This window comes from Pantherophis guttatus, chromosome 5 (assembly GCF_059756535.1).
Source record: "Pantherophis guttatus breed Tessera chromosome 5, ASM5975653v1, whole genome shotgun sequence".
NCBI classification, from domain to species: Eukaryota; Metazoa; Chordata; class Lepidosauria; order Squamata; family Colubridae; genus Pantherophis; species Pantherophis guttatus.
In genome coordinates this window covers 12626580-12654283 of record NC_142067.1, presented here as the reverse complement: position 1 = coordinate 12654283, position 27704 = coordinate 12626580, and the positions used below count along the sequence as shown (strand labels likewise).

General features: G+C 43.1%; 1 protein-coding gene across 11 annotated transcripts in view; it reads right to left on the bottom strand.

Annotated features, from left to right (window-relative positions):
• Positions 1-27704, bottom strand: part of FAT3 (FAT atypical cadherin 3) — a 626029-nt gene that overhangs the window by 77777 nt on the left and 520548 nt on the right. For all 11 annotated transcript variants that reach the window (XM_034408488.3, XM_087894589.1, XM_087894591.1 and 8 more), the window contains 6 exons: positions 26575-26964; positions 21882-22096; positions 20361-20498; positions 9988-10131; positions 9008-9205; positions 3454-4252 (listed from right to left, as the gene is read on the bottom strand). In XM_034408488.3, the coding sequence (XP_034264379.2) occupies positions 3454-4252; positions 9008-9205; positions 9988-10131; positions 20361-20498; positions 21882-22096; positions 26575-26964 (1884 nt within the window). The remainder of the gene's footprint in view (positions 1-3453; positions 4253-9007; positions 9206-9987; positions 10132-20360; positions 20499-21881; positions 22097-26574; positions 26965-27704) is intronic.

Sequence of the window (27704 nt, the reverse complement as noted above, 5' to 3'; positions counted from 1 at the left end):
CTTCGCTTGCGCTTCTGCGCATGCTCAGATCGTCCATTATGACGTCTGGGCGGGTGGGCGGAGCCTCCCACTGCTTTTGCTACCGGTTCGCAAGAACCGGACAGAACCAGGAAAACCCACTACTGATTAAGCCGCTTGAAGGACACTTGGTCATTCCAGGAAGTTCTGCAAAGTAGAAGCAACCTCAGGAGAAATCTGTCCTGCTGGGATCATGTGGGATTCTTGCTGTTTAGATAGAAGAGCTAAGAGGCATAGCCAGATCATATATTGTAAAATCGGTAAAACTCTTTGCTTCCATGAAAGAGGCCAGCATGTTTCTGTCTGGAATGACTATATGTCTGCATGAAGATAAATACCTAGACATAATTCTGGACATAAACCTATGAGAGTGGAAATCTGCGTTAGAAAATAGGACAGTAAATAGGACAGTTACTAAATGAACTGTTGTACGTCACGATCTACCTGTACTCATTTTTTTTTTTTTGCTTGGGTCATATGGCTGATTATGTATGTTTCTGTTAATAGAATAACAGAGTGACCTTGGAGGCCTTCTCCTCCGACCCCTGCTCAAGCAACAGACCTTACACAAATGGCGGTCTAATCTTTACTTGAAAACCTCCAGTGAGGGAGCACCCACAACTTCTGGAGGCAAGCCATTCCACTGATTAATTGTCCTCCCTGACAGGAAATTTCTCCTTAATTCTAGGTTGGATCTCTCCTTGATAAGCTTCCATCTGTTACTTCTTGTCCTACCTTCAGGTGTTTTGGGAAATATGTTAACATCCCCTCCCCCTCTTCTCTATGACAGCCCTTCAAACATTGGAAGACTGCTATCATGTCCTTCTCTTCGTTAGACTAAACCCGTGGTGGCGAACCTATGGCACGTTTGCCACAGCTGGCATGCGGAGTCCTTTCTGTGGGCACGTGAGCCTTCGCCCAGCTCAGCTCCACCATGCATGCGCACATGCCTCCTGCCGGCCAGCTGATTTTTGGGATGCGCGAGGGTGGCGCATGCGGGAGATACACGTGCATACATGGGGGTCGCACGGACATGCGTGGGGGGCAGGGGTCATGCATGCATGCACGGGGGGGCACGCGGTGCGTTCCTCCCATGGCTCGTTTTTGGGCCCAGGAGGCTGCAGGGAGGCCTACTGGGCCCAAAACAGGGGGAAGGGAGGTCACGTGTGCATGCATGGGGGGGCGTGGGGGGATCGTGTGCGCATGCGTGGCGGGGGAGTGTGGGGAGGTCGTGCGTGCATGCACAGGGGGGCTGTATTGCATTATGGGTGCCAGCCCGCATGCACGCTATCGCACGCGCACGCACTTTCGGCACACAATGAGAAAAAAGTTAGCCACCACTGGACTCAGACATATCCAGTTTCCCACAACCAGGAAATTTGATTTAATTTTATTAAAGTTTATGAGTTTATGACTCATTTTATTAAAGTTATGAGTTTATGACTTAAGCATTTTGAAACTTAAACTTTAAAGACTGAGGTAAAAGGATCTGGACTGTTCCATCTACTTTTCTTGACTACTATTCAAACCAACACAAAGGGCCAAAACCCTTGAGAGGACCAAGCCTTTTCTCCGGCATCTTGCAGCCTGTTTTGTGTTTTGGTAACTATCCCTGCTAATCAAGGTAAACCAAGTCGAATTGCTCCACATCTGGCATGCATAAACAATGAATGCCCACGACATCTGTCTGTGGGAATAAGCTTTGGAATAAGATGCATATTTTAAGAGTGAACATCCCTCATTTGTATCAGCCTTTCTTACGCCATGTAAAATTCGGTTGACGTTCTCTTCGGTGGATTTATTTCAGCCCAAAGGTATTTTTCTGCCAATGTTTTCTTCTTAAGGGTGCAAATTCTAGGAAAGGGGCATACCAAAAAAATATAGCCTGCGTTTAATGGACCACATCGATGGTCCTTTAGGCTAATTCTAAAGGCCCTTCGGTTTTTACAGTGCCTAACGTGGTTAAAAAAAGCAAACGCTGCAGTTTAGACCACCTTCAAAACAGTACAGAAGTTTCCGATCGTATTTTTTTCCCCACAGTGTGTGTGAATATAAAGCAACAAAAATAAACGAGGGGGGCCATATAATGAGTATGCTCTGGGAAAGGTCAAGACTTCCCTCTTTGGTCTCAATTACTTAATGACATGCTTTATGGGTTTTCATTACTCTGGCAAAATAGAAAATGAGTCAATGTCTTTTTAAATTTTATATCGCTCAGGTCAGATGCCCCGATCAGTCTGAAAATACTGGGATTGTTCTTTTACACAACCACTGCTTTCCAAGCCCCAAATCTGCCCTCTCTGCTAATCCCACACCCTTTTCCGTGGCACGGCTGACCTCTTTCATTAGGCCATGTCCTGAAAGTTTGGCGACCTTTGTCCCAAGAGGTCAAAGTTGACTAGCTTTCTCTGACCTCGATCAAGATACAAAAATACAAGCTGGGTGGATACGACCTTATAGACGACCCACACTCTGTCAAGGACCTTGGAGTACTCATCTCAAACGATCTAAGTGCCAGAGCTCATTGTAACAGCATTGCCAAAAAGGCATTAAGAGTTGTTAACCTAATCTGGCATAGCTTCTTCTCTGGTAATATTGTACTACTAACTAGAGCATACAAAACAATTGCTAGACCAATTCTCGAATACAGCTCATCTGTCTGGAACCTGCACTACATATCGGACATTAATACAATTGAGAGTCCAGAGATATTTCACAAGAAGAGTCCTCAATTCCTCTATCCGCAATAGAATACCTTATGCCATGAGACTTGAAATTTTGGCCTTAGACAACTTAGAACTTCGCCGTCTTCGGTCCGACCTAAGCGTAGCATATAAAATTATCTGCCACAATGTCTTACCTGTCAATTAATACTTCAGCTTCAACCACAACAATACACGAGCACACAATAGATACAAACTTAAAGTGAACCGCACCAAACTCGATTGCAGAAAATACGACTTCAGCAACAGAGTGGTCAATGCCTGGAATGGACTACCTGACTCTGTGGTTTCTTCCCCAAACCCCCAAAACTTTACCCTTAGACAGTCTATTTTCGACCTCACCCCATTCCTAAGAGGTCTGTAAGGGGCGTGCATAAGTGCACCAGCGTGCCTACCATCCCTGTCCTACTGTCCACATTTATTTGTATCCTTATCCTGTATTCATAATCATGTTTATACTTATATCTTTAATATCTAATACATGCTTGATGAAAATAAATAAATAAATAAAAATAAAGATCAGACTTTCCCCGTTTGAGCGTGAGAATGAAAGTCTCAGCCTTCTGCTTTACAAAAGTACCAGATCTTTTAGAAATGTGACATGAGCTTCCTGTGTTGTAGCGGCATCGTCTCAGAAATAAAAAGAGCTTTGAATGGGGGGGAGGAGGAGGAGGAGAACAATTGGGTGGAGAGATGGGAAAATGGCACTCACCATTGCAAGAACAGCGGACGTTTCGGTAGAACCGGGGACACACGAAACTAATCCGGGCGGTGCTGTAAGTCATCAGGGAATGGGAATCGATAGACAGGTTTTGCTCGCAATGCTGCTCCTGACAATCCAGCCCCGAGCAATTCTTCTCAAGGATGGCAGCGATGCGAATCACATTTTCCAAGTGTCGCCTTGCACTGGTCAGCTTCTGAATCAAGTAGGCCGGCTTGTAGAAGCCGCCGGCGTGCATCTGAACCGCGAACAGCATGTCGAGCTGATTGCTACCCACCACGGGCTGAATACTGATGATGTGCAGGCTATCCTGCTTTTGGGTGAGGACCGCGTTGCGCAGGGTGCGCCTGAATCCATGCATGTGAAGACCCACAAAATCCTCCGGGGAGATGTTCTCAAAGCGAATGGTGACCGTGTTCTGCAACATCTCCTGGGCCAACTGCTCGACGTTGACCGTCACGTCCATGGGGACCTGGAACCGCCCATCGCTGACTGACACATTCAGGATATACTTCCCGCTGTCCAACCCTCCGAGGGCGATGATCTTTCCGTCGTGGTTGTTGACCTTGAACAAACTTTTCTGCTCCGACTTCAGGCCGTAGGTGAGGACATCATAGACATCTTGGTCTGTCGCATGGATCTTTCCGATGACACCTCCCGGGAAGTCGTCTTCCATAGTCACGATAAAAATCTCCAGGGGAATGGCTGTGGGTTTGTGGATGCTTTCTTCGATCACCCGGATCTGAATGAAGGTATGGGAAATCTGCTGAGGCTTCCCTGAATCCTTGGCCTAATTCAAGAAAGGAGAAACTGAAAACCCAATGATGCAACGCACACATACACAAAAACAACAACAACAACTCCTTTTAAATGCTGCCCAGTATGGGAGTCTAAAAATATCCGGATGGTTCTTTCATCCTCTTTTAACGACCCCATAATCCCTTGCGGGGTGGAGTCTGGGCAACTGAATGGAGCTGAGTGTTTACTGGCCAGATGCTCTTCCTATCGCCAATGCAGAGGGTTTTTTTTTTCAGCAGATACAGTATATCCCCAGTGTGCCCAGAGAGAGAAATATCTGCCTCTACCTAGGATCGAACTCACAGCCTCCTGATTGTTTTAATATTTTTTTTTTTAAATTTTTGATTTCTTTTCCGCCCTTCTCCGGAGACTCAGGGCGGCTTACAATGCATTAAGCAATAGCCTTCATACTTTTGTATATTTATACAAAGTCAGCTTATTGCCCCCACAAACTGGGTCCTCAAGAGGCGAGAGCTCCACCTCTAGGCCACCACAACACTTGTCTGGGCAGCTCTTTCTTCAGAGGAATTTCAGAGTCTCTAAAGCAAAAACTCCAATGCTAGATCTATAGCAGAGCAAATAAATAAATAAGTAAATAAGTCCCTCAGGCCTAGCATCTGCAAACTGCATGTTACCATTGTCCTACTGAGCTAGGCTAAGATCCGATATTGGGACAAAATTCAAATAGTATAATTCTAAATCTTTGGTCAAGACAGAAGTGCCTCTTCCGTGCCAAGGTGCTAAGCTGCCAAAAGGTATTTGACGTAGGTACAGAATTGTAGAAGGGCAAACTGACCCTAAACAGATATATCCTGTTGTTTACTGTTTATTGCATCCCAAATGTCACGCATATCCCTAGATAAAAAGAGCCGCTTCCTTTACGGCCCTTGAGGCGTCTCCAAGCCTCTTATCTCCTTTTATTATGTCTTGAGCTCCTGAGCAGAGAACCTGAGTATGTGAGAAGAAGATTGTTATTTCCTTTCCTAGAGGTAGATGAAAGGGCAGCTTCTACGTATGAATTGTAGCACTCTCTGTAATGACTCTGCCTTTAAATTGTATAAATACATGGCCAGAAGAAGCCATCGGCGTTCGAACTTTTGTTTGCCTTTGGGCTGTTTGAACCGTGCACAATAAACTCTTTACTGCATTGAAGAGCTTGGCCTGGTCCCGTTTTTTTTCCTGCAACACTACAGTGGTCAATGGGCATTGGAAAGAAAACTTGAGATTGTAATTACATTCCAAGCCAATGTAACCAAGGACAAGGACTTCTGTTCAATGCACAGCCTAGTCCAAGGGTGTCAAATCAAGGTCTGTGGGCCGGATCTGGCCCACGGGGTGCTTAGATCTGGTCAGTGGGGCCACCCTTGGAACAGCGAAGGACCGGCCTGCCGTGCCTCTGCGATGACCTCCTGCAACCTTCTGCCAGCGAAAAAGGAGCTCGTGAGGGCTGGCCGTGGCCCACCCGAGCTCCATTTTCGGCTGCAATGGCCTCCTGCAACCCTCTGCCAGAGAAAACGAAGCTCGTGAGGGCTGCCCGTGGCCCACCCGAGCTCCATTTTCGGCTGCGATGGCCTCCTGCAACCCTCTGCCAGAGTAAACGAAGCTCGTGAGGGCTGCCCATGGCCCACCCGAGCTCCATTTTCGGCTGCGATGGCCTCCTGCAACCCTCTGCCAGAGAAAACGAAGCTCGTGAGGGCTGCCCATGGCCCACCCGAGCTCCATTTTCGGCTAAAATGGCCTCCTGCAACCCTCTGCCAGAGAAAACGAAGCTCGTGAGGGCTGCCCATGGCCTACCCGAGCTCCATTTTCGGCTAAAATGGCCTCCTGCAACCCTCTGCCAGAGAAAACGAAGTAGGGAGTAGGAATGAATTTCCAGAGGAAAAAATTGCAGACTACAGGAACCAGGAGCACCACTCAGGTGACCCTGAGGACACAGATAAACATCCAAGTGAGTGACCAGCAGTCTGCAAGGAATAGAAATCCTTCCATTCCCCACTATCCTGTCAGAGCTGAAGAAGCTTCTTGGATGACAAGCGAAACGTCTTCAAAAGAAAAAACAAGAAAGTCCAGTTGCCTCCCTTTGGGACACTGTGCTCTAAAGCAGTGGTGAAATCTTCCCTGGTTTGCCACCAGTTCGTTGCCCATGCATGCACGCTGCATGCCAAATGCATGCGTGCATGCACACTGTGTGCCAAACACATGCTGCACTGAATGTGCAGTGCACACCAACACACGCTGTGTGCGCATGATGCGCAGTATGCATCAAACGCGTGCTTTGCGCAGAAAAAGGAGGCTTGGGAAGGTAAGTAGAACAGTGAGGTGGGGGAACAGCTGTGCTGCACAATTTAGATTCACTAGCAGGATTTCTTGCTTTCTAGTGATTTTATTTTATTTTATTTTATTTTTTTGTTTTAAAAACAAACTTTAAGTTTAAAAAGATAAAAATATACAAATTATTTTCAATCATAAAATTAGATATACAATACAAATCACCATAAACAAACTGAATATATGTAATTATATACACACACATATATAAACAGTGACTTATTACCTACTCTATCTACACGACGGTGCCTATTTATTGCTTTTAATTTTTCCTAAATTTTGTCTTTGTCTAGTGATTTTAAATTGCGCAGCACAGCTGATAGTTGGAAATACCGGTTTGGAGGAACCCGTAGCTTTTTTTTACTACCGGTTTGCCCGAACTGGTAGTTTTTATCACTACCGGTTCGTTCAAACCGGTGCGAACTGGTAGCATTTCACCACTGCTTTAAAGTTATTCTTTCTTCCCACATCCAGCTTCGAATTGAGATTGGGTTTAGAAACCTGAACATCATCACTCAAAGATGTCATTGATCATTTCCAGGCTGTGCCTTAAAGACTGTAATAAAAATAATTGAGAAAATAGTTTTTTAAAAAAGCCTTTCAGACTTTCAACAGTGTAAGAATTCAGCTGCCAAGGATGCCAGCTTCCTTGTGTTGAATTGGAAAAGAACATCACATTTCCAGTTATTTCTTGGTAAAAATGGAACACCCAGTTGTAACAGGTGGCCTGCACATAATTTGGAGGTACAGAACCAGCTGGGGAAATCTTCACCGTCTTTCTCTTGCAAAGAGAAAATCTTCTCTTTGTGATCGATTTCCCAAATGGAAAAAAAAAAAAAAATCTGCAGGCAGAGTTTGCAAGTTGAAATGTGTTTGAATATTTTGGAGCTTGCAGAGTTTCCAAGCTCCAAAACAGGATAGAATTGTTTATGGATTTGATTGGCATCTATAATACTTCTTTTTCCGTACGCAGATCATGGAATGCTTGCAAAAATTAAATTTGGATTACGATCAGAATGTTGAGTTTTTGCTTATACGCCAAAATGATATTTTGTGTGGGTTATAAGAAAAACAATGACAAGAAAATAGAAAAAAGGAGAAAAATATAAAGATCTAAAAATATTAAAAAATAGCTTCTGATATTCTTTGAAGCAGTTATAAGGACAATAAAATTTAATCTTTCTATAAAGTTACATCAAGACTGTCTTCTTTTTATAATCTATCGCAGAGGGGGGCAATTAATTTTCCAAAGGGGCATATGAGAAAGTGGGATTGTTGTGGAGGGCAGCCCCCCCCCACTCCCCAGGTCAGATCTATCCTGTCTAATCATCAAAATCATAAATCACAAGTTCATTTTCTTCATTTTTACAGAAAAAGTTTTATTGCGCTTTAGCTCTCTGACATTTTCCCCCTTTTTCATTTTCTAATTTAATTTGCATTCGCTCTGTATTACTTCAAGAGTACCAATCGCTCTTCCAACTTGTGTTGTGGTGCTCTTCAAACTTAAGTAGATAAATAGCTTGAAATAGACCTATACTAGTCTCCCTTTATTTCTTTATCAGCAAAAATATAAATTTGGTATAAAATGGTTTGTCGTGAATGCGACTGCTTGAGGGCTCCTGGATTGGAGCTGAAAGGCGAAAGGGATGCAGTATGCTCCCTCCCACATGTTGGGGTAGACCAGGTGTCTTGATAGAAAAACAAATATATATATATATATATATATATTTTGGAAGAAAATTAATGACAGCCTTAAAATGATCAGATGCAAAATTTCATTTCGTGCAAAGTATTTTACTCCTGGTTCAATAAAACTTAAAAACATGCTGAAAAGTGTATTTCAAAGAAGATTGCTAAAAATATTGCATGTAAGTCAGGGGTGTCAAACTCAGTTTCATTGAGGGTCACATCAGGGTTGTGTTTGACCTCGGGGGGGGAGAGTGGGCGTGGCCAGGGTGGCCATGGCCAGCTCGAGGTCACTCATCAAGGCTCCGTTTTCGGCTGCCATTTCCTGCAGCTCTCTGTCAGCGAAAATGAAGCTCAAGGGAGCCGTGCGCGGCCCATCTGGCTCCATTTTCGGCCGCGACCACCTCCTGTAGCATCCTGCCAGCGAAAACGGAGCTCTGGCAAAGGGCTGCAGGAGGCCGTCGCGGCCGAAAATGGAGTCTGGGAGGGTCACATACTGCCCTCCCTAACTCTGTTTTCGCTGGCAGAGGCACTGCGGGCCAGTCCGTTGCTATTTCCAGGGCGGCTCCATGGGCCAGATCTAAGCACCCTACGGGCCGGATCCAGACTGCAGGCCTTGATATTGACACCCCTGATGTAGGTGATCACAGTTACATGGACAGGAAAATGCTCTGAAGGCTTAAGAACGATGTTCAACCATTTTCTATGGCGACGAACAAATGAAAACTGGTACCTGAATACACAGCACATATTCAGTGGCTATCATGCGTTTGAAGATGACAGCGGATCGCAAGATGCCTTGCTGGTCAAGCATGAATTCTTTCTCTTCATTTCCAGCCAGGATGGCGAAGGTGAAAGGAGGGCCATTGTGCAGGGAGTCTTTATCCGTTACCACCAATTGCAGAATACTGGTACCTACTGGTTTGTTTTCCTTTGTGCATCGTCGGCGAACGTAGCGTTAAAAAGAGAGAGGCAGAGAAAACGAGAGACAGAATTTTAATTACGCATCTTGGCACGCTGATGAGCAACGTGTGAGAATACGGCATTTTGATAGCACACATAGATTTTTTTCCCCCTCTATCTGCCATCTGTTATAAAATGTGCATTTGCTTTTGTGCATTTTTGTACTGTTAGAATAACCTATAGACTGGTTAGAGAGGACCACTTAAGAGCAGGGGTGTCAAACTCAATTTCATTTAAGACCACATCAGGGTTGTGTTTTATCTTGGGGGGCCGGGGTGGATGTGTCCAGTTCGATGTCACTCATGTTGGGGCAGTGATGGGTTGCTACCGGTTCGCCCCAGTTCAGGCGGTGGGAGGCTCCGCCCACCCGCCCGGACATCATCATGTCCTGTTTTTGACGCTTTGTGCATGCACGGAGGTGGCATGTGAGCTCACATTTGCGAACCGGTAGCTATGGCCAATGTGTTAGAAAACTCAACTCTGCAATTCAATAAAACAGCTCCATCCAAATTCTCTGAGACTTGGAATCCTTGCAGGGACCTACTACGCAAACAAGAACTTTTGAGTCTCGTTCCCATTTATGAACCAGCTTATGGAAACTGCGGCTTCCTTTCCTTGCAAAGAAAGGTATGATACCATGCACTGCAAGCTGATAAATCTTCAACCGGGATCAAAATTGCATGCCAACATCTTTATATCTTAAAGGACAGAAGGAGAGGGCCCTTTGGGAAACGGTTTGGATCAGCTTACCTGAATCACAGCTGTATAATTGGCAGGTGTAAACACAGGACTGTTATCGTTCACATCAGAAATGTCAACATTGACCGTCACGGTGGCTGTCAAAGGAGGATTACCACTGTCCTGAGCCTGCACGACTAATGAATATCCTGAAACCTGCACAAACATTAAAGAAAAACATTAGTCTAGAAAAGGGTCCAAATTCTATCCTTCTCTCTCTTTCTTTTTTTACAATCAGTATAGCAATAGCAATAACACTTATATACAGCTTCACAGTGCTTTTACAGCCCTCTCTAAGCCGTTTATAGAGTCAGCCTATTGCCCTCAACAATCTGGGTCCTCATTTTACCCACCTCGGAAGGATGGAAGGCTGAGTCAACCTTGTGCCTGGTGAGATTTGAACTGTTGAACTGCAGCTAGCACTCAGCTGAAGTAGCCTGCAGTACTGCAGTCTAACTACTGCACCACCTCAGCTCTTAATAAGAGAGCCAGTTTGGTCTAGTGCAGAGGTGTCAAACTCGATTTCATTGAGGGCCACATCAGGGTTGTGTTTGACCTCAGTGGGTCGGAGTGGGCATGGCCAGGGTAGGGTGGGCATGCTTGGCATAACTCATGTCGGGGGTACCTGTGTGGCCGGAGCACACTGCAAGAGAAAACAGGCTCCCGAGCTCCATTTTCGCTGGCAGAGGCACTGCTGGCCAGTCCTTCATTGTTTCCAGGGTGGCCCCACAGGCCAGATCTAAGCACCCCACAGGCCAGATCCAGCCCCTGGGCCTTGAGTTTGACACCACAGGTCTAGTGGTTAAGGGAACAGACTAGAAAGCAGGAGACCGTGAGTTCAAGTCTTGCCTTAGCCATGAAAACTGGCTGGATAACTTTGAGCCAGTAATACTCTCTTAGCCCAACCCACCTCACAGGATTGTTGTTGTTGTGAGCAAAATAGGAGGAGGAAGGATATGTCCACCACCTCGGGTTCTTTGCGAAAGTAATAAGAATGGGATTCAAATAAATAAATATACAAAAGTTGTAGAAATGCTCAAGTTGCAGAACAGATTTATCATTTTCAATTCTAAGCGAAGACTCGCAGTGTTTTTTTTTTTACTGGTGTGGCAACACTAATAATAATAATAATAATAATAATAATAATACTAATACTAATAATAATAAATATTAATAATAGAAATTCTAAATTTGCCAGACTTGAACATTTTGACTCTACAAAAAACCACCTTACTCGGAACAGCTTACATCCTCCGACGATACCTTAACAGTTCCTAGGTCCTTGGTTAGGACTCGAGCTGCTGAGCTATTAACCAGCCTCAAAGGTTGTGAATCTCACTAAAGATTAACCAATAATAATAATAATGCTTCAGTCAGCTTGTAAAGCACTGTTTTCTTCACTGCTCTTTTGGCAGCCGGGGGAAAGTTTCAAAACAGGGATGTAAGAATTCTTGCCCGGAATTAGTTTGTACATTTTCCCAATAGTTGTCTAAGAGGCTCTTTTCTTGTCCTCATGTTTAATTCCAATTAGTGCCACATTTGATGCAGGGTGTATTTTTCAAATAACGACAAATCACAGCTAAATGGAAAAGAATCAATCTTGTAACAGCTCACAAATAAAGAGGAACTCGGAAAAAATCCAGAACTAGAATGGACTGTGGGAAACAATTTTCCTATCAAGAGCTTCTGACATCTTAATTTACCTAGTCTCCAACCTCCATCGTTAAGACTGGTTAAAACACTTGTTTAATAGTTGATGTTTGCTGTATTTTTCCTTCAATTCCTTGTCTCTTTCTCTCTCTTTTTTTTAACCAGAGGAAGCATTCTAGACATTCTAAGATAGAGTTGACCCATTTTTGAAGTAGTTTACCGATATCTGTGGAGCCTTTTGGGAGCCATGCAAATGGAAAAGGACTGGTGATTCGTGTGATACCACAGCCCGTAAATACTTGTGCATCTGCATAATTGCATGTACATCCGCTGCTCCATGCTGTTCTCATTCTCACACGGCAGATTGTTAGGTGGGAAGGTTCAAATCTTCCACCGTTCTGTTCAAGACAGCTGTTTCCCCAAAAGAAATTTCAACATTATTTGCTTACATATACAACAGTGGTGAAATCCAATTTTTTTTTACTACCGGTTCTATGGGCGTGGCTTGGTGGGCATGGCAGGGGAAGGATACGGCAAAATCTCCATTCCCACCTGACTCCAGGGGAAGGATCCTGCAAAATCCCCATTCTCTCCCCACTCCTGGGGGAAGGATATTGCAAAATCTCCATTCCCACCCCACTCTGGGGCCAGCCAGAAGTGGTATTTGCCGGTTCTCCGAACTGCTCAAAATTTCCACTACCAGTTCTCCAGAACCTGACAGAACCTGCTGGATTTCACCGCTGATATACAGGTAAGGTAGTCTTCAATTTACAACCATTTGTTTTAGTGCTGTTTGAAGTTACGTGAAAACAGTGACTTATGACAGTTTTTCACACTTATGACCATTGAAGCATCCTGTGGTCATGTAATTGAAATTCAGATGCCTGGCCACTGGCATGCATTTATGGTGGAAAAAGTGTACTTATTTATGGTGGAAAAAGCATTGGAAAAAGTGACTTATGACCGTTTTTCACACTCACATTTGCATGTGAGTTGCATGGTCATATGATCAAAATTCAGACGCTTGGCAACTGACTCGTATTTATGACGGATGCAGGGATATGGGGTCATGTGATCCCCCTTTGCGACCTTCTGACAAGCAAAGTCAATGGGGAAGCCGGATGGACTTAACAACCGGGTGACTAGATTAACAACTGCAGTGGTTCACTTAACAACGGTGACAAGAAAGGTTGTAAAATTCACTTAACAACGGTCTTGTTTAGCAATGGAAATTTGGGGCTCGATTGTGGTCGTAAGTCAAGGACTTACTTGTAGCCCTTGATTTATGACTGGAATGGAGCCTGCCCATCAGTCATAACTTGTGATGGTCGTAAGATGATCCTATGTGACCTACCTTTTTTTTGGTTGGTCGTTAAGGGAATTCTAGTTTTCAGCAAAACCGTAGTAAAACGTGGTCACATGACTACAGGACACGGCAAATGGTCATAAATGTGGCCAAAGTTAGGTCATGTGACGATGATAAAGGAGGAATTGTGAGCATAGTAACTGTAATCCAGGTTATAACTAGTCTCAAGGTAGGTCCATCATAAATTTGGACAGTTGGTAAGCGACTGGTCGTAAGACAAGGACCTCCTGTATTTGCTTCTCATCTTCCCAGCCATGCAGTTATGATGTTTGAAAGAACATGGTTTTATCAACTAGATTAGGGGTGTCAAACTCAAGGCCCGGGAGCCAGATCTGACCCACAGGGTGCTTAGATCTGGCCCGCAGGGCTGCCCCGGACACAGCGAAGGTGTCTCTGCCAGTGAAAACGGAGCTCGGGAGGGCTGTGGGCAGCCCTCCCGAGCTCCGTTTTCACTGGCAGAGGGTTGCAGGAGGCTGTCGTAGCCGAAAACGGAGCTCGGGAATCCATTTTCGCTGGCAGAGACACCGGGCCGCCACAGGCGCCCCTGACACAAGTGATGTCAAGCTGGCCACGCCCCCCGGCCACGCCCCACGCCCCCCCCTCCGAGGTCAAACACAACCCTGATGCATCCCTCAATGAAATTGAGTTTGACACCCTTGAACTAAAGGATCAGTTAGGCAGTAGGAAAAACTGAAATATTTCAGAACATGTGGAGACTGACTGATTGACCAAAGGAACTCAGAAAACACCTTCAATAGACTGAAGGAGAATAATCTGCTTTCTTCCTCTAGAATTCTATCAGGAAAATTCATACCGTGAAAGAGAATTCGATGCCCTCAAGGTGTTTTGGGTCCTCAATCATTATAAGCAAACATCTCTAATGTTCAGCAAAGAGTACCAGGTTCTCTAATACAAGTGTCTGGGCTGCACTGTCTGGCTTTTGAGTATTGGCATTTCTGCATTTTCAGCTGCAATGTGACTCAAATACTTTTTTAGTAAAAGCATCCATAAACATAATGGCTCCGGTCTGTTAAAATTGCTCCTAGAGATGATGCAAATTGCACATAATGGAGTACTTTAAAAAAACAACATCTAAGCATCTTACATAAGAAATTTAATATCAGCTCTTATAGTTTTGAGAAGTTATCTGTCCACAAAAATGCTTTTAAACCCCCGCAGATATCAAATATAGACTCAGGCAGCCCGATCAATTGTGTTACAAGAATGGATTCCAAAATTTATTTCTACAATCCACACCATGGCTACAGTGATAGCTGGAGGCTTAAGCCAGCCCTGTGAACTACAAGCTTAAGAACTATCTCATACCAATAGAACGTTTGATTTCCTAGATTTAAAATATGTAAATAGTCAGAGAAAATAAAGGATTAGAGAAGTAGGATGTTAAGTATACTTTTAAAAAAAATCTTATATTTAATGATACTAATTAGATGGATAGAATGCCAGTTTGGTGTAGTGGTTAGGGCAAGGGTCAGCAACCCGCAGCTCTGGAGCCGCATGTGGCTCTTTCATCCCTCTGCTGCAGCTCCCTGTTGCTCAAAATATGCATCACAACCGTCAATGTGCGACACCCCCCGGCACACAATTTATTGAGCTTTTTGACCCCTGTAGGCCAACATGGATAAATCCAAGAAAAGAAAAGTTTCAGAAGAAAACAGAACATTTAATTCAATTACATATGTTCGTTTTGTGTCTGCTCAGGAAATAGTCAAGCATGGGAAGGGTTTTGTGGCTCCCGGTGTTTTATTTTCTGTGGGAAACGGGTCCAAATGACTCTTGGAGTGTTTAAGACTGCTGACCCCTCGGTTAGGGCATCAGGCTAGAAATCAGAAGACCATTTCTAGTCCCACTTTAGGCACAGCCAACTGTGTGACTCTGGGCCAGTCACTCTCTCTCAGCCTCAGGAAAGAGGCAATGGCAAACTATGTCTGAAAAATCTTGCCCAAAAAACTGACTTATGTGCTGGAGGGGTTTTGCTGATATCCCACCTAAAATTCCAATGCAACCGCCTAATTCTTCCTCAAGAATTTTCCCCACATTCCAAAGATGACAGCAGATCCACCCACCTATTCTGCTTTGCCTACATTCTGCTGGCAAACTATTTATAATGGTGATTCAAATATTGATAGCTCCAGCTGGCTGTGATGCTAATATGGGAAGTATGTTTTTCTTTTGCATTAAGCAGCCTAATAGAGCATTTGTCCCCCCACCCCCAAGTGGAGATATTTTTTCTTCTTTCAAGAAAACGTAGCCTCCAGCTGATCTTGGCGGATCTCCGAAATGTTAAACAAGGCTGGCCTGGATTAGTAGTGGCCATGGACATACCAGGAAATGCCAGGACTGCAGAGTGAATTGATAAATCTCCATCATCACCTTCTCCTTCATCATCATCATCAACATCTAGAATTCTAGATTTCTATTTTTATTTATTTATTTATTTGGAAATTTATATTGCCGCATATTCACACATGGCGACTCAAGATGGATTACAAGAATATGTGTGTGTGTGTGTGTGTGTGTGTGTGTGTGTGTGTGTGTGTGTGTGTATACATATACATACACATACACATACATATATATATTCAGTAGAATCACATCCACTCGATTCTGGGCTTTTTTCTTTTCTAGCAGCCAGCAAGTTCTTCCTTGGTTACGTAGGGAAAACCTGGCTAGAGGAAAAACACACATAAACCCTACGAAGAAGTAAGAAAATAGATACTATACCTTTACAGGGAGGATGCATAAGATGTGGGTGTGGCTTACTGATGAAAGCAAATGAGCTAGAAATAAATCTATATAAGTCTCCCACCTAGCAGGAAGAACTTGCTGGCTGCTAGAAAAGAAAAAAGCCCAGAATCGAGTGGATGTGATTCTACTGAGCTAGGGCTGCAGAAAAACCTTGGTTACGTAGGGAAAACCTGGCTAGAGGAAAAACACACACACACATACATATATATGTATGTATGTATATGTGTGTATACATATACATACACACACACACACACACACACACACACACACACACACACACATATATGTGTGTGTGTGTGTGTGTGTGTGTGTGTGTGTGTGTGTGTATAGTTAATATTTCGGGTTTCTTCCCGTGTAATTGTGGATATATCCCTAAAAGGGGATATATATATATGACACAGTGGTTCAATGGTTAAGACGCTGAGCTTGTCGATCGAAAGGTCGGCAGTTCAGCGGTTCAAATCCCTAGTGCTGTGTAATGGGGTGACCTCCCGTTACTTGTCCAAGCTTCTGCCAACCTAGCAGTTCGAAAGCACGTAAAAAATGCAAGTAGAAAAATAGGGACCATCTTTGGTGGGAAGGTAACAGCATTCCGTGGGCCTTTGGCCTTTAGTCATGCCGGCCACATGATCATGGTGATGTCTTCGGACAGCGCTGGCTCTTCCGCTTTGAAACAAAGATGAGCACCGCCCCCTAGAGTCAGGAAGGACTAGCACATATGTGTGAAGGGAACCTTTACCTTTACCTATACACACACACGCACACATATATATCTATCAATATAAAAAACAATAAAACTAATAAAACAGAGAATCAACAATAAATTAATAAAATAAAATAATAAAATAACACCCACCCACCCCCGCCCCCCCTGGCGACAACATAACACACGAGCCATTTCATGGGCTCCATCCCACTCTGCATTCCCCAGGCCCGCTGGCAGAACCAGGTCTTCAGCGCCTTCCGGAAGAGTGTCAGAGTGGGGGCCATTCTAATCTCTGGGGGGGATGATGTTCCAGAGAGAGGGAGCCACCACGGAGAAGGCCCTTCTTCTGGGTCCCACCAGATGTATCTCCTTCAGGGATGGGACCCGCAACATTCCTTGCCTCCCCGCTCTAATGGGTCAGGTGGATGTGACCGGCAAGAGATGATCCCTCAGAAAACCTGGTCCCAAGCCATGAAGGGCTTTAAAGGTGACAACCAGCACCTTGAATTGCACCTCTCGCTTTAAAGAAAATTAGTTGGATGTGCAAGCATAATCTTCTATGAGAATGGAGCTTTACGGGTAGTCCTCTACTTACAACCATTCGTTTAGTGACTGAAGTTACAACAGCACTGAAAAAAGTGACTAATGCCCGTTTTTCACACCTACAAACCTAGCAGCATCTCCATGGTCACATGATCAAAATCTGGATGCTTGGCAACTGACATGTATTTATGACGGTTGCAGTGTCCCATAAATACAAGCAGTCCTGAACTTACCACAATTCATTTAGTGACCGCTCAAAGTTACAATGGCACTGAAAAAAGTGACTTATGACCACTTTTCACGCTTACAACCGTTGCAGCATCCCCATGGTCATGCGATCAAAATTCAGATGTTTGGCAACTGACTCACACTTATGACCATTGCTGTGTGCCAGGGTCATGTGATCACGTTTTGCGACCTTCTGACAAGCAAAGTCAATGGGGGATGTGCCAGATTCTCTTAAAAACCAGGTGACTAATTTAACAACTGCACTGAAGAACTGGGGCAACAAAAGTCGTAAAATGGGGCAAAACTCACTTAATAATTGTTTTGTTTACCAACAGAAATTTTGGGCTCAATTGTGGTCTTTATGTTGAGGACTATCTGTATTTTCCCGTGTAAGATTTAGTTTTCTGAAAAAAGCGATATCATTTTCTGATGATTTTAGTTTGGTTTTTTCCACATCATGTTAGCACTGTGCGGTTGGAAGATTTGTTCTTCAAAGAGGCTCATTTGGACTGATCAACAATGCAGATGAATGGCTTTATGCAGCAATAAATTTCATTCTGGCACAAAAGTATTGCATCTGTGTTAACTGAATGCCAATGTCTATTGCATTAGGACTGTCAAGATTAGAGATGGAAGCATCCCAAATGCCCACTACAGTGCAGTGATGGCTAACCTTTTTGTTGTCCAGGTCTTATTTTCTTTTGGGCCTCAAAATAAGCACTCCGGTTTATTTTCAGGGCATGTCTTATATTTTTCCATGTACGGGAGGCCCATTTATTCTGGTTGCTTGCTGTGGGACAGGAATTCATGCGGTGCACCAGTGCCACCGGCACAAAGTACGGGCGTTGAGCTGCCCTACACATCCCACATTGGCTTACCTCATCCATGCCCCGACACTGCCTCATCTCATGGCCGCGACACACCACTCAGCCTCCTCTGTGAGCAAGCAGAAATGGCCCGGCAGCCATATGGGCTCCTGTTGCATATTGCTGCTGCTGCCGTGAGGCAGGTGTCGGCGCGTGGATGGCCTGGTTACGGAGGCCCTGAGGTAAACCGGTGTGGGACATGTGAAGCAGCCCCACCACTCTCCCACCTCACCTTGTGGTCATGGCACTGCGAGCAACCAAATGGAATGGCCAGGCGGCCAGCTGCGCAGGGTCTTAAGTAGGGTTTATTTTGGGGGGTGGGGAGTGGGTAGGGCTTATCTTAGGCCCATGCATAAAAAACATGCCTGGGCTTATTTTCAAGATAGGCCTTATTTTCAGGGAAACAGGGTACTATGGGCTACTACTATGTTATCTATTACGATGATTTTACGGTTTGGGTTCGTCTTCTGAAATCTTTGTTTCAGGCCCTTCTATTTACTTCAATTTCAAAAAGAGCCTTGGTAGTACAGGGGTTTAAGGCACCCTGTTATTAAGCTTATTAAGACCAGCTGCCTGCAATTACTGCAGGGTTCGAATCTCGCCAAGGCTCAAGGTTGACTCAGCCTTCCATCCTTTCTAAGGTAGGTGAAATGAGGACCCAGTTTGTGGGGGCAATAAGCTGACTTTGTATAAATATACAAAAGGATGAAGGCTATTGCTTAACGCATTGTAAGCCGCCCTGAGTCTTCGGAGAAGGGCGGCATATAAATCAAATAAAAAAATAAAAAAAATAAATAATAATAAAAAAAATTTCCCAGCTATCCAGGCCTCAAATGTCGGGAAGGGTAATGAGCTCTTTCAATCTAAAATGAGCAGCACTTTGGATTGGAGCGAAGGAATCACTGGCTTTTTAGCTTTATTAAAGTCTTAGTAGGAGCTTAGCTGAGCGCTGGAAGGAAAGTCAGTTCAGGTTGAGTGGACAGTTAACCAAGCCTGCGTTCCATGCACTGAGCTCTCCAAGGTCCTGATTATCTTTGCCGGCCTGCCTCATCCATTCGCTGTATTTATTCTCAGCAAATTTCCTTGAGATCCTCAGGATACAAGCTAAGCCATTCACAAAGTAAGCGTGAAACATACAATAACTAGGGTTGCAGAAACTCAAATAATAGTGAAAGTGGGTTATATCGATAGAACTTGCACTCCCAGAATATTTTAAATAATGTGTTTATATCTTGTGGTATGTTTACACCATACTTGTGATATTATTATTATTTATTTATTGGTTCGATTTATATGCCGCCCTTTTCCGGAGACTCAGGGCGGCTTACAATGCTTTTAAGCAATAGCCTTCATATTTTTGTATATACTTGCTTAGTAGGGCTTTTGGCCTCCCCCTAAGTGGTGTTCTTTTTTATATAAAGTCAGCTTATTGCCCTCACAAACCTGGTCCTCATTTTACCTACCTCGAAAGGATGGAAGGCTGAGTCAACCTTGAGCCTGGTGAGATTTGAACTCACAGTAATTGCAGGCAGCTGGTGTTACTTAACAGTGCTTTAGTCTGCTGCGCTACCAAGTGTAATTATATTACACTTTCCAACAAATAATGTTCTGTTCTGTTCTACTCTACCCTATCTTAGATCTATGTTCCACCTATTCTTCAGAAGCTCAAGGTTATTTACATATTCCTATATTTTTTATCCTCACAAAAATTATGTGAGGTAGATTGAAATAAGATATATTGGCCTACAATCACCCAGTGAACTTTTGTGGTTGATTTGAACCTGGGGCATCTCAGTTCTGGTTCAACACACCTTCAACCCCTATATCATATGAACTGTACTAATTCTTGAGAAAGCACCTCAGAAAAGCTGCCTGTTTATTTTTGTCTGTTCTGTATATATCTTTTTCTTATTTAATTTGTTTTTTTTCCTGAAAAATAGGAACTCCAAGCTTCTACAATCAGGATATCAGAAAAGTAGCAAATACTTTTCTGTATTTGTCCCAAATACAAAATGGGATTAGGATACTGGGAAAGGAGGGCATTTAAACAGAAAAGCAATGGGAAAATGCCAAAGAATCTTCTCCTTCCTGGCGTTATTCCCACGCTAGAGCAAGGTCCGTTTGGGAAAATGCCGAAGAATAATCCTACGAAATAAATTTTTTACTTCTATAACATAAATCTGTAAGCCTTTATCAATTATTAATACTAGCTGCATGAAGAAAGCAATGGAGAAGCAATGAAATTGGTTGACCTTACCCGTTCTCGGTCCAATCTCTTTTTAACTTTAATCAGTCCCAAGCCAGGATCAATTGAAAATTCGTTGTTTTGATCTCCACTGATAATGGAGAAAGAAATCAGTCCATTGGGAGGACTGTCCACGTCTTCGGCTATCAACTTTGGAAAAACGAGGAATTATAAATAGAAGGGAGAATGATGACAATGAATTGATAAATTCCACTGTACATGAAATCATCACAAATGTATATATGGTTAAATGCTATTATATGATGTACTTAAAACATATCAGAAAGGCACCTATAGTCTATCGAGATTCCACAGAGGTAACTATCTAAAACAGGTAGGATATAACTATGTACTTTCCCCTTGGAATGTACCAAGATAACTACTTCAACCAATCAGTGTCTCACCCAAACAAAGTTCCATAACCTAGACCAGAAACTCCCAAATGGGAAAAAAAGCCTGATTGGGAGAGTTATTCTCAAATTTGGGAAATTAATTCAATCACCGTCTTGCAATTTGAAGACTTGCTTCATACATCCATGCCACGCTTTATGATTTATAATTGGCTTCATTATGTACCACAGCATGCGGCAGCAAACTAAACAAACTACATTATGGTTTAGCACAGTAATGAATTGGGTTGATGTGATCTGCATTTTAACAAAACTTTCAAAAAATATATTGTTTCTGTAAAAATTTCCTGAATACACATTTAATTTTAAGTTTGCCAGTCAAGAAATGTCTCCCTCTCCAAACCTATCCATCTACTCACCTCTCTACCTACCTACTTAACCTACCTATATCTGTCTGTCTCTCTGTCTCTCTCTCTTTCTATCTATCTATCTATCTATAGTATCTCTCTCTCTCTTTCTATCTATCTCTGTCTATCTATCTATCTATCTATCTATCTATCTATCTATCTATCTATCATTTATCAATCAATCAATCAATCAATCAATCCATCAAGAGCCTTGATAGTATAGTGGTATAAGCACCCTGTTATTAACACAGCTGCCTGCAATTACTTGCTGGCTCGAATCTCTCCAAGGCTCAAGGTTGACTCAGCCTTCCATCCTTTCTAAGGTAGGTAAATTGAGGACCCAGTTGTGGGGGTATATTTGTATATAAATATACAAAAGTATGAAGGCTATTGCTTAACGCATTGTAAGCCGCTCTGAGTCTCCGGAGAAAGGCGGCATATAAATCAAATTTAAAAAATAAAAATAAAAAATCAATCAATCTATCTGTCATCTATGCATTCTCTCTCTCTCTCCCCCTACCTACCTACCTTTATCTATTGTTAGCCAGCCAGATAGTTAGCTATCATTCTAGCTCTCTATTAGACTGTACTAGATTATAATGAAGCCCTAGATTTTGTCCACATTCCTGCTGACAGTGCTATTTGCATAATCCTTTCCTAGACTTACAGCATTTTCAAAGTTAACAATATTTGTTATCATGAAGAAAGTGTGTCCTGTATTCACTTAAAATTAGCCATTTACCCTGGTGATACGGGCAGAAAAACTCAGAACTCACCATTACTAACGAGTCACCAACTGATGCGTCTTCACTGATGACTGCACTATAGACATCTTGGCTAAATCTTGGTGGGTTATCATTAACGTCTGTCACATTTATATTCACTGTTGTTACAGCACTCAGAGCTGGGCTGCCCCCATCTTTAGCTTCAATGACCAGGAAGAAATCCTTACACATTTCATAGTCCAAAGCTTCAATTACAGATATGGACCCTTGGAGACAGAAGACAAGAACAGGAACATCATATGCGTTCCTAAAGTCATAAACTTTTCTATGAAAGCAAATATAAGCAGCCTCAATGACTGTAGAAAAACACAAAGCAAGCAATGACAATCCAGATGATATAGTAAAGCCACTTCTGATATACTTTTCATGTTGGAAGGAGCAAAGCTGGTCAGAATGAAAGAAAAGATCTCTATCAATGCGAATGTCACTGGGTTCCTTTTATTAAACAGAGAAATATTCGAATTGGAAATTCAATTGTCACAGAAACATAATTCCTTAGGTGTTATTGGCATTTGATCGATATCTTTTCAATGTCAGACTAAATATGAGATTCCGTGGGATCCTTGGTGCTCTCTGAGCTTGGTTGTTTTCTTGCAGATGTTCCATTACCAAACTAGGTTAACACCATTAGTGTTAGTAGGATGTGGGGTTGGCTCTCACTTTATAAACTAGTGGCTTTGTCCTATCAGTGTTGGTCAGAGTGCTCTTGATGGTTCCTTCATTAGACTGTTTACTCTTAGATTGCTTGTCTGAATTGGTAGTTCCTTAATTGGGGTATTGTTTGCTTCTTGATTGTTGATCTAATGTTGGTCTTGGTGTTAAGCTCTGTTCATCTGGATGCTGCCTGCCTTGATTTCAGACTGTTGGCCAAAAGTCTTAGTTCTCTTCAACCATTTGTCCTGGGAAACTTAGTCTATCTTTATGTTTCCTTTTTGGTCTTTGTCTCTTTGAATGGTATGTAAGGTAACGGTAAAGGTTCCCCTCGCACATATGTGCTAGTTGTTCCCGACTCTAGGGGACGGTGCTCATCTCCATTTCAAAGCCAAAGAGCCAGCACTGTCCAAAAACGTCTCCATGATCATGTGGCCGGCATGACTAGATACCAAAGGAACACGGAATGCTGTTACCTTCCCACCAAAGGTGGTTCCTATTTTTCTACTTGTATTTTTTACCTGCTTTCGAACTGCTAGGTTGGCAGAAGCTGGGACAAGTAACGGGAGCTCACCCCATTACGTGGCACTAGGGATTCGAACCGCTGAACTGCCGACCTTTCGATCGACAAGCTCAGCATCTTAGCCACTGAGCCACCACATCCCTTTTGAATGGCATGTAGATGTTGTTTATCTCTATGTGCCTGTTGATGGCCAATTTGATAAGAATTCTCTTATCATTTTTTGACTTGGTTTGGACTAGGACGCTCACAGTTTCCCAGTTGAAATTATGGATAAGTCTGTCCATATGTTGTGAACACTCTCTCAGTGGACATTTTTTTAAAAACATTACTTTCATTGAAAATTAAAAACTGGAAGCTGACATACCGCAAAGTACAAGTCTCTAGCTTTAACTTCACTTCCAAGAGGTATACTTGGAAAATAAAAACTGGTTGGTATCCAAAACTCTAATATGTTTTTAGGAGAGGGCACTTAAAAAAAACAAAAGACAAAGATAAGCTGAACTGGCAGACAGAATCTTTGGGGAGCTAAGCGGTTTAGGATAGAATAATCTCAATGCAGCACCGTATTTCTAGTAAGTGGTTAGTTTGTGAACTGGCCACTCCTTTCGAAGCAGACATTTGGTGAGAGCATCACCTTCCAAATATGTTCCCCAAAGATAAAAAGGTAAAGGTAAAGGTTCCCCTTGCACATATGTGCTAGTCGTTCCCGACTCTATGAGGCACTGCTCATCTCCGTTTCAAAGCTGAAGAGCCAGCGCTGTCCGAAGACGTCTCCATGGCCATGTACCGGCATGACTTAACACCAAAGGCGCACGGAACGCTGTTACCTTCCCACCAAAGGTGGTCCCTATTTTTCTACTTGCATTTTTTACGTGCTTTTGAACTGCTAGGTTGGCAGAAGCTGGGACAAGTAAAGGGAGCTAACCCCGTTACGCGGCACTAGGGATTCGAACCGCTGAACTGCTGACCTTTCAATCGACAAGCTCAGCATCTTAGCCACTGAGCCACTGCGTGTCTTATGTTCCCAAAAGTGATAGCTTAATTTGAAAAAACAAAAAGGCATCTAAAGACTATCTAGTCCCAGCCATCTCCTATCTTCATGTCAACCACTGAAGGTTGGCCTTGATTTCTGACTATTGACCAACATTCTTATTTCTCCCCAACAATTTGCCATGGGAAACTTAGGTGCAGTTCTTTCCAACTTCAGGGGGAAAAAATACTATACATTTGTCAGCATGGACAAGCATCGGCATAAAACATCCATCACTACTAGGCTGGGGATAATTTTTTTTTAAAAAAAATAATAAATTCATCAGATATTTTACATAATTACAGGATTGCTTTGAGTCTTTAGTGCCTACTGCTGATTTGTTGATAGGGAAGCTGTCATTCATTAACACAGAATAAATACCTCATTGGTAATTAAATGTCACTATTTTTAATTGATTTACCTTCTTGTCTTCCTTTGAAATAGAGCTTTAACTATTGCTTTTGTTCCAATACCAAGGAGACGTAAAATGCTAACACCACTCCAGCTCTCTCAAATATTAAAACTTAAAAGTGCCCTTGAGTGGTATCTCTAAAAATCTCTACTGACTAAAAAAAAAAAAAGAGAGAGATTTCAGGAACTACCAGAAAAGAAAGGGAATAGGAAAACAAAAGCAAGCAAACAAACAAACACAAAAACGCTGCACGGAAGCTTGAATGAAGATTAATTCAATGGACCTATTTCTCCTTTTCATTGGTAGCAATGGAAAAATGTAGAAGAGGCTTCTTTGTTGTTATTGTTCATTTGACTTGACGTCAGTGCAAAAAAGCCTTTGCAAAAATACAAATGGTGTTTGAATCTAAAGGGAATGAAAGGCTCAAATTATGGGTAGTCCTCGATGTACGACCACAACTGAGCCCAAAATTTCTGCTGCAGCTGTTAAATGAATTTTGCCCCATTTTACGACTGTTCTTAGTGAATCATTGCAGTCGTTAAGTTAGTAACATGGTTGTTTAGTGAACCTGGCTTCCCCCACTGACTTTGCTTATCAGGATCTGGTTGCAAAAGGTGATCACATAACACATGACATCATCTTCTTTTAACGACCCCATAATCCAGTGGTGGTATTCAGCTGGTTCTATCTGGTTCAGGCGAACTGGTAGCGGCGGCTCTGGGAGGCTCTGCCCACCTGCCCAGATGTCATCACGTCCCGTTTTTGATGCTTTGTGCGTGCGCGGAAGGCTCTGTGCATGCTTGAAAGTGGCACGTGTGAGCAAGCGAGCGCACATGCTCATCACATCATCATTCAACTGAGCTGAACTGGTCTTCAGATTTCAGCTGGTCTTCATGAGCGCCGGAACACCGGAAATCAGAAGAGCAGCTGGCGATGGTGCAGGCACCCACAGAGAAGGCTCTGCGTGCCACCTCTGGCACACGTGCAATGGAATGGAATGGAATGGAATGGAATGGAATAGAATAACAGAGTTGGAAGGGACCTTGGAGGTCTTCTAGTCCAACCCCCTGCTTAGGCAGGAAACCCTACACTACTTCAGACAAATGGGTTTCCAACATCTTCTTTAAAACTTCCAGTGTTGGAGCATTCACAACTTCTAGAGGCAAGTTGTTCCACTGATTGTTCTAACTGTCAGGAAATTTCTCCTTAGTTCTAAGTTGCTTCTCTCCTTGATTAGTTCCCATCTGTTGCTTTTTGTCCTGCCCTCAGGTGCTTTGCAGAATAGCTTGACCCCCTCTTCTTTGTGGCAACCCCTGAGATATTGGAAGACTGCTATCATGTCTCCCCTAGTCCTTCTCTTCATTAAACTAGACATACCCAGTTCCTGCAACCGTTCTTCATATGTTTTAGCCTCCAGTCCCCTAATCATCTTCGTTGCTCTTCTCTGCACTCTTTCTAGAGTCTCCACAACTTTTTTACATCGTTTACAGAGGACTGGTTGGAAATGTTGTTGTTTTATAGCAAAATCCAACGTGGGCTTATTCAGAACTAGTTCTACAGAAGTTCAACGGCGCTTAGTTTAGTGAAAATGAGGACTGCAGGCATTACGTAAATTCTATATTGAATTTTACCAGGCACAATGGAGATTAGGCATCCTTGGTGCTCTCTGAGGTTGCTTGTTTTCCTGCAAACGTTTCATTAGCCTAACTAGGTAACTAGCAATAGTGCTAGCATTGATGACTTTACCTAGTTAGGGTCATGAAGCGTTTGCAAGAAAACAAGCAACCTCAGAGAGCACCAAGGACCCCTTATTTCAACCCCGAGGTACAAATATTCTCCTTTATTGACATTGGAGATTCTTGAGGATTTTTGTAACATTGTTCTGTTGCTCCTGGGTTGAAGCATAAATTAGTAACAACAGAACCCAACTTAAATATAAGCAGTGATGTGTACAGTGCAAAAAAAAAAAAACCCTCAACAACCCCTGTTATTCCTTACCCAGCTATAAAATGAAAGGATTATTTTTAAACCTGCTTGATAAGCCTTCTCCTTATTTTGGTAAACGTACCTGTTTTAGAATCGATTTGGAATTTTCCTTTTTCGTTGCCCGATCTGATGAGGTAGGTGATCTCTGCATTTGTACCAATGTCTTTGCTGGTTGCAAAGACAAAAAGTATCTCGGCATTTGGGGAGGTGTCCTCGGGCACCTCGACCAGGTAATCTCTCCTCTCAAAGACAGGGGGGTTGTCATTAATGTCCAAGACGGTAATTGTAACGGTGGCAAACGAGGACAGTGTCTGCACAATGCCCTGGTCGGAAGCTTTAATGGTGACATTATAGGAAGACTGAAGTTCCCGATCCAGAGGATGTTCCAAAATGATGATCCCTGAGGACATGTCCACAGAGAAGAAACCTTCTGAAGAATCGGCCAGGGAATACACAATCTTTCGGTTCACCCCTGAAGAAGAGAAGAGGAGAGAACAGCAGTTCTTTTTAATTCTCCGAGGCAGAAAAGACCAAGATGCCAACATGGCACAACACTTTAACCGCGCATAGTTCAGCATTAGCAGCAGCAGAGCAGGGAGATACAGGTACTCTGTTTCGCCGAAAATAAGACATCCCATGATAATAAGCCCAATCAGGCTTTTGAGCGCATGCGGTAAAATAACTCCCCCCCCCCCAAAATAAGCCTTCCCTGAAAATATTTAAACGCAGAGCTGGAAATCAGGTAAGATGGCAAGAGGAGCCCCATCTTGCTTTCAGCCTAATTGAACACAAATGCAAAAACTAAGTTCTGCACATTTCCATGTTGTTGTTGCCATAACTGTACAACTTAGCAGTGGCAAAGGGGAACAAACAAAGAACACAACAGTCTTTTAAAGTCAACTTTCCCTCTCCTTTGAAGCCAACAGAAGTAGGAAGACATTTGTTTTCGAGCCAGAACTACTATTTGCCTGACATCAATCACTTCCGAACACAAACTCCACATCCTGCTTCTAGTTATACTTCATTAATTCAAAATTGGGTGACATTCCTTTAGTAGTACTTGAAAGATAAAGCTTCCTTCAAGGTTGTGATGATTTCATGGCTGCCCATATATTTTAGCAGCAGGACAAAAATGATTCCCTAACGCTTTTCTCCGGGGAGTTACTTTTTAACTTTCCATTTTACCTTGGAATTTCCTGGGAGCCTTTCGCT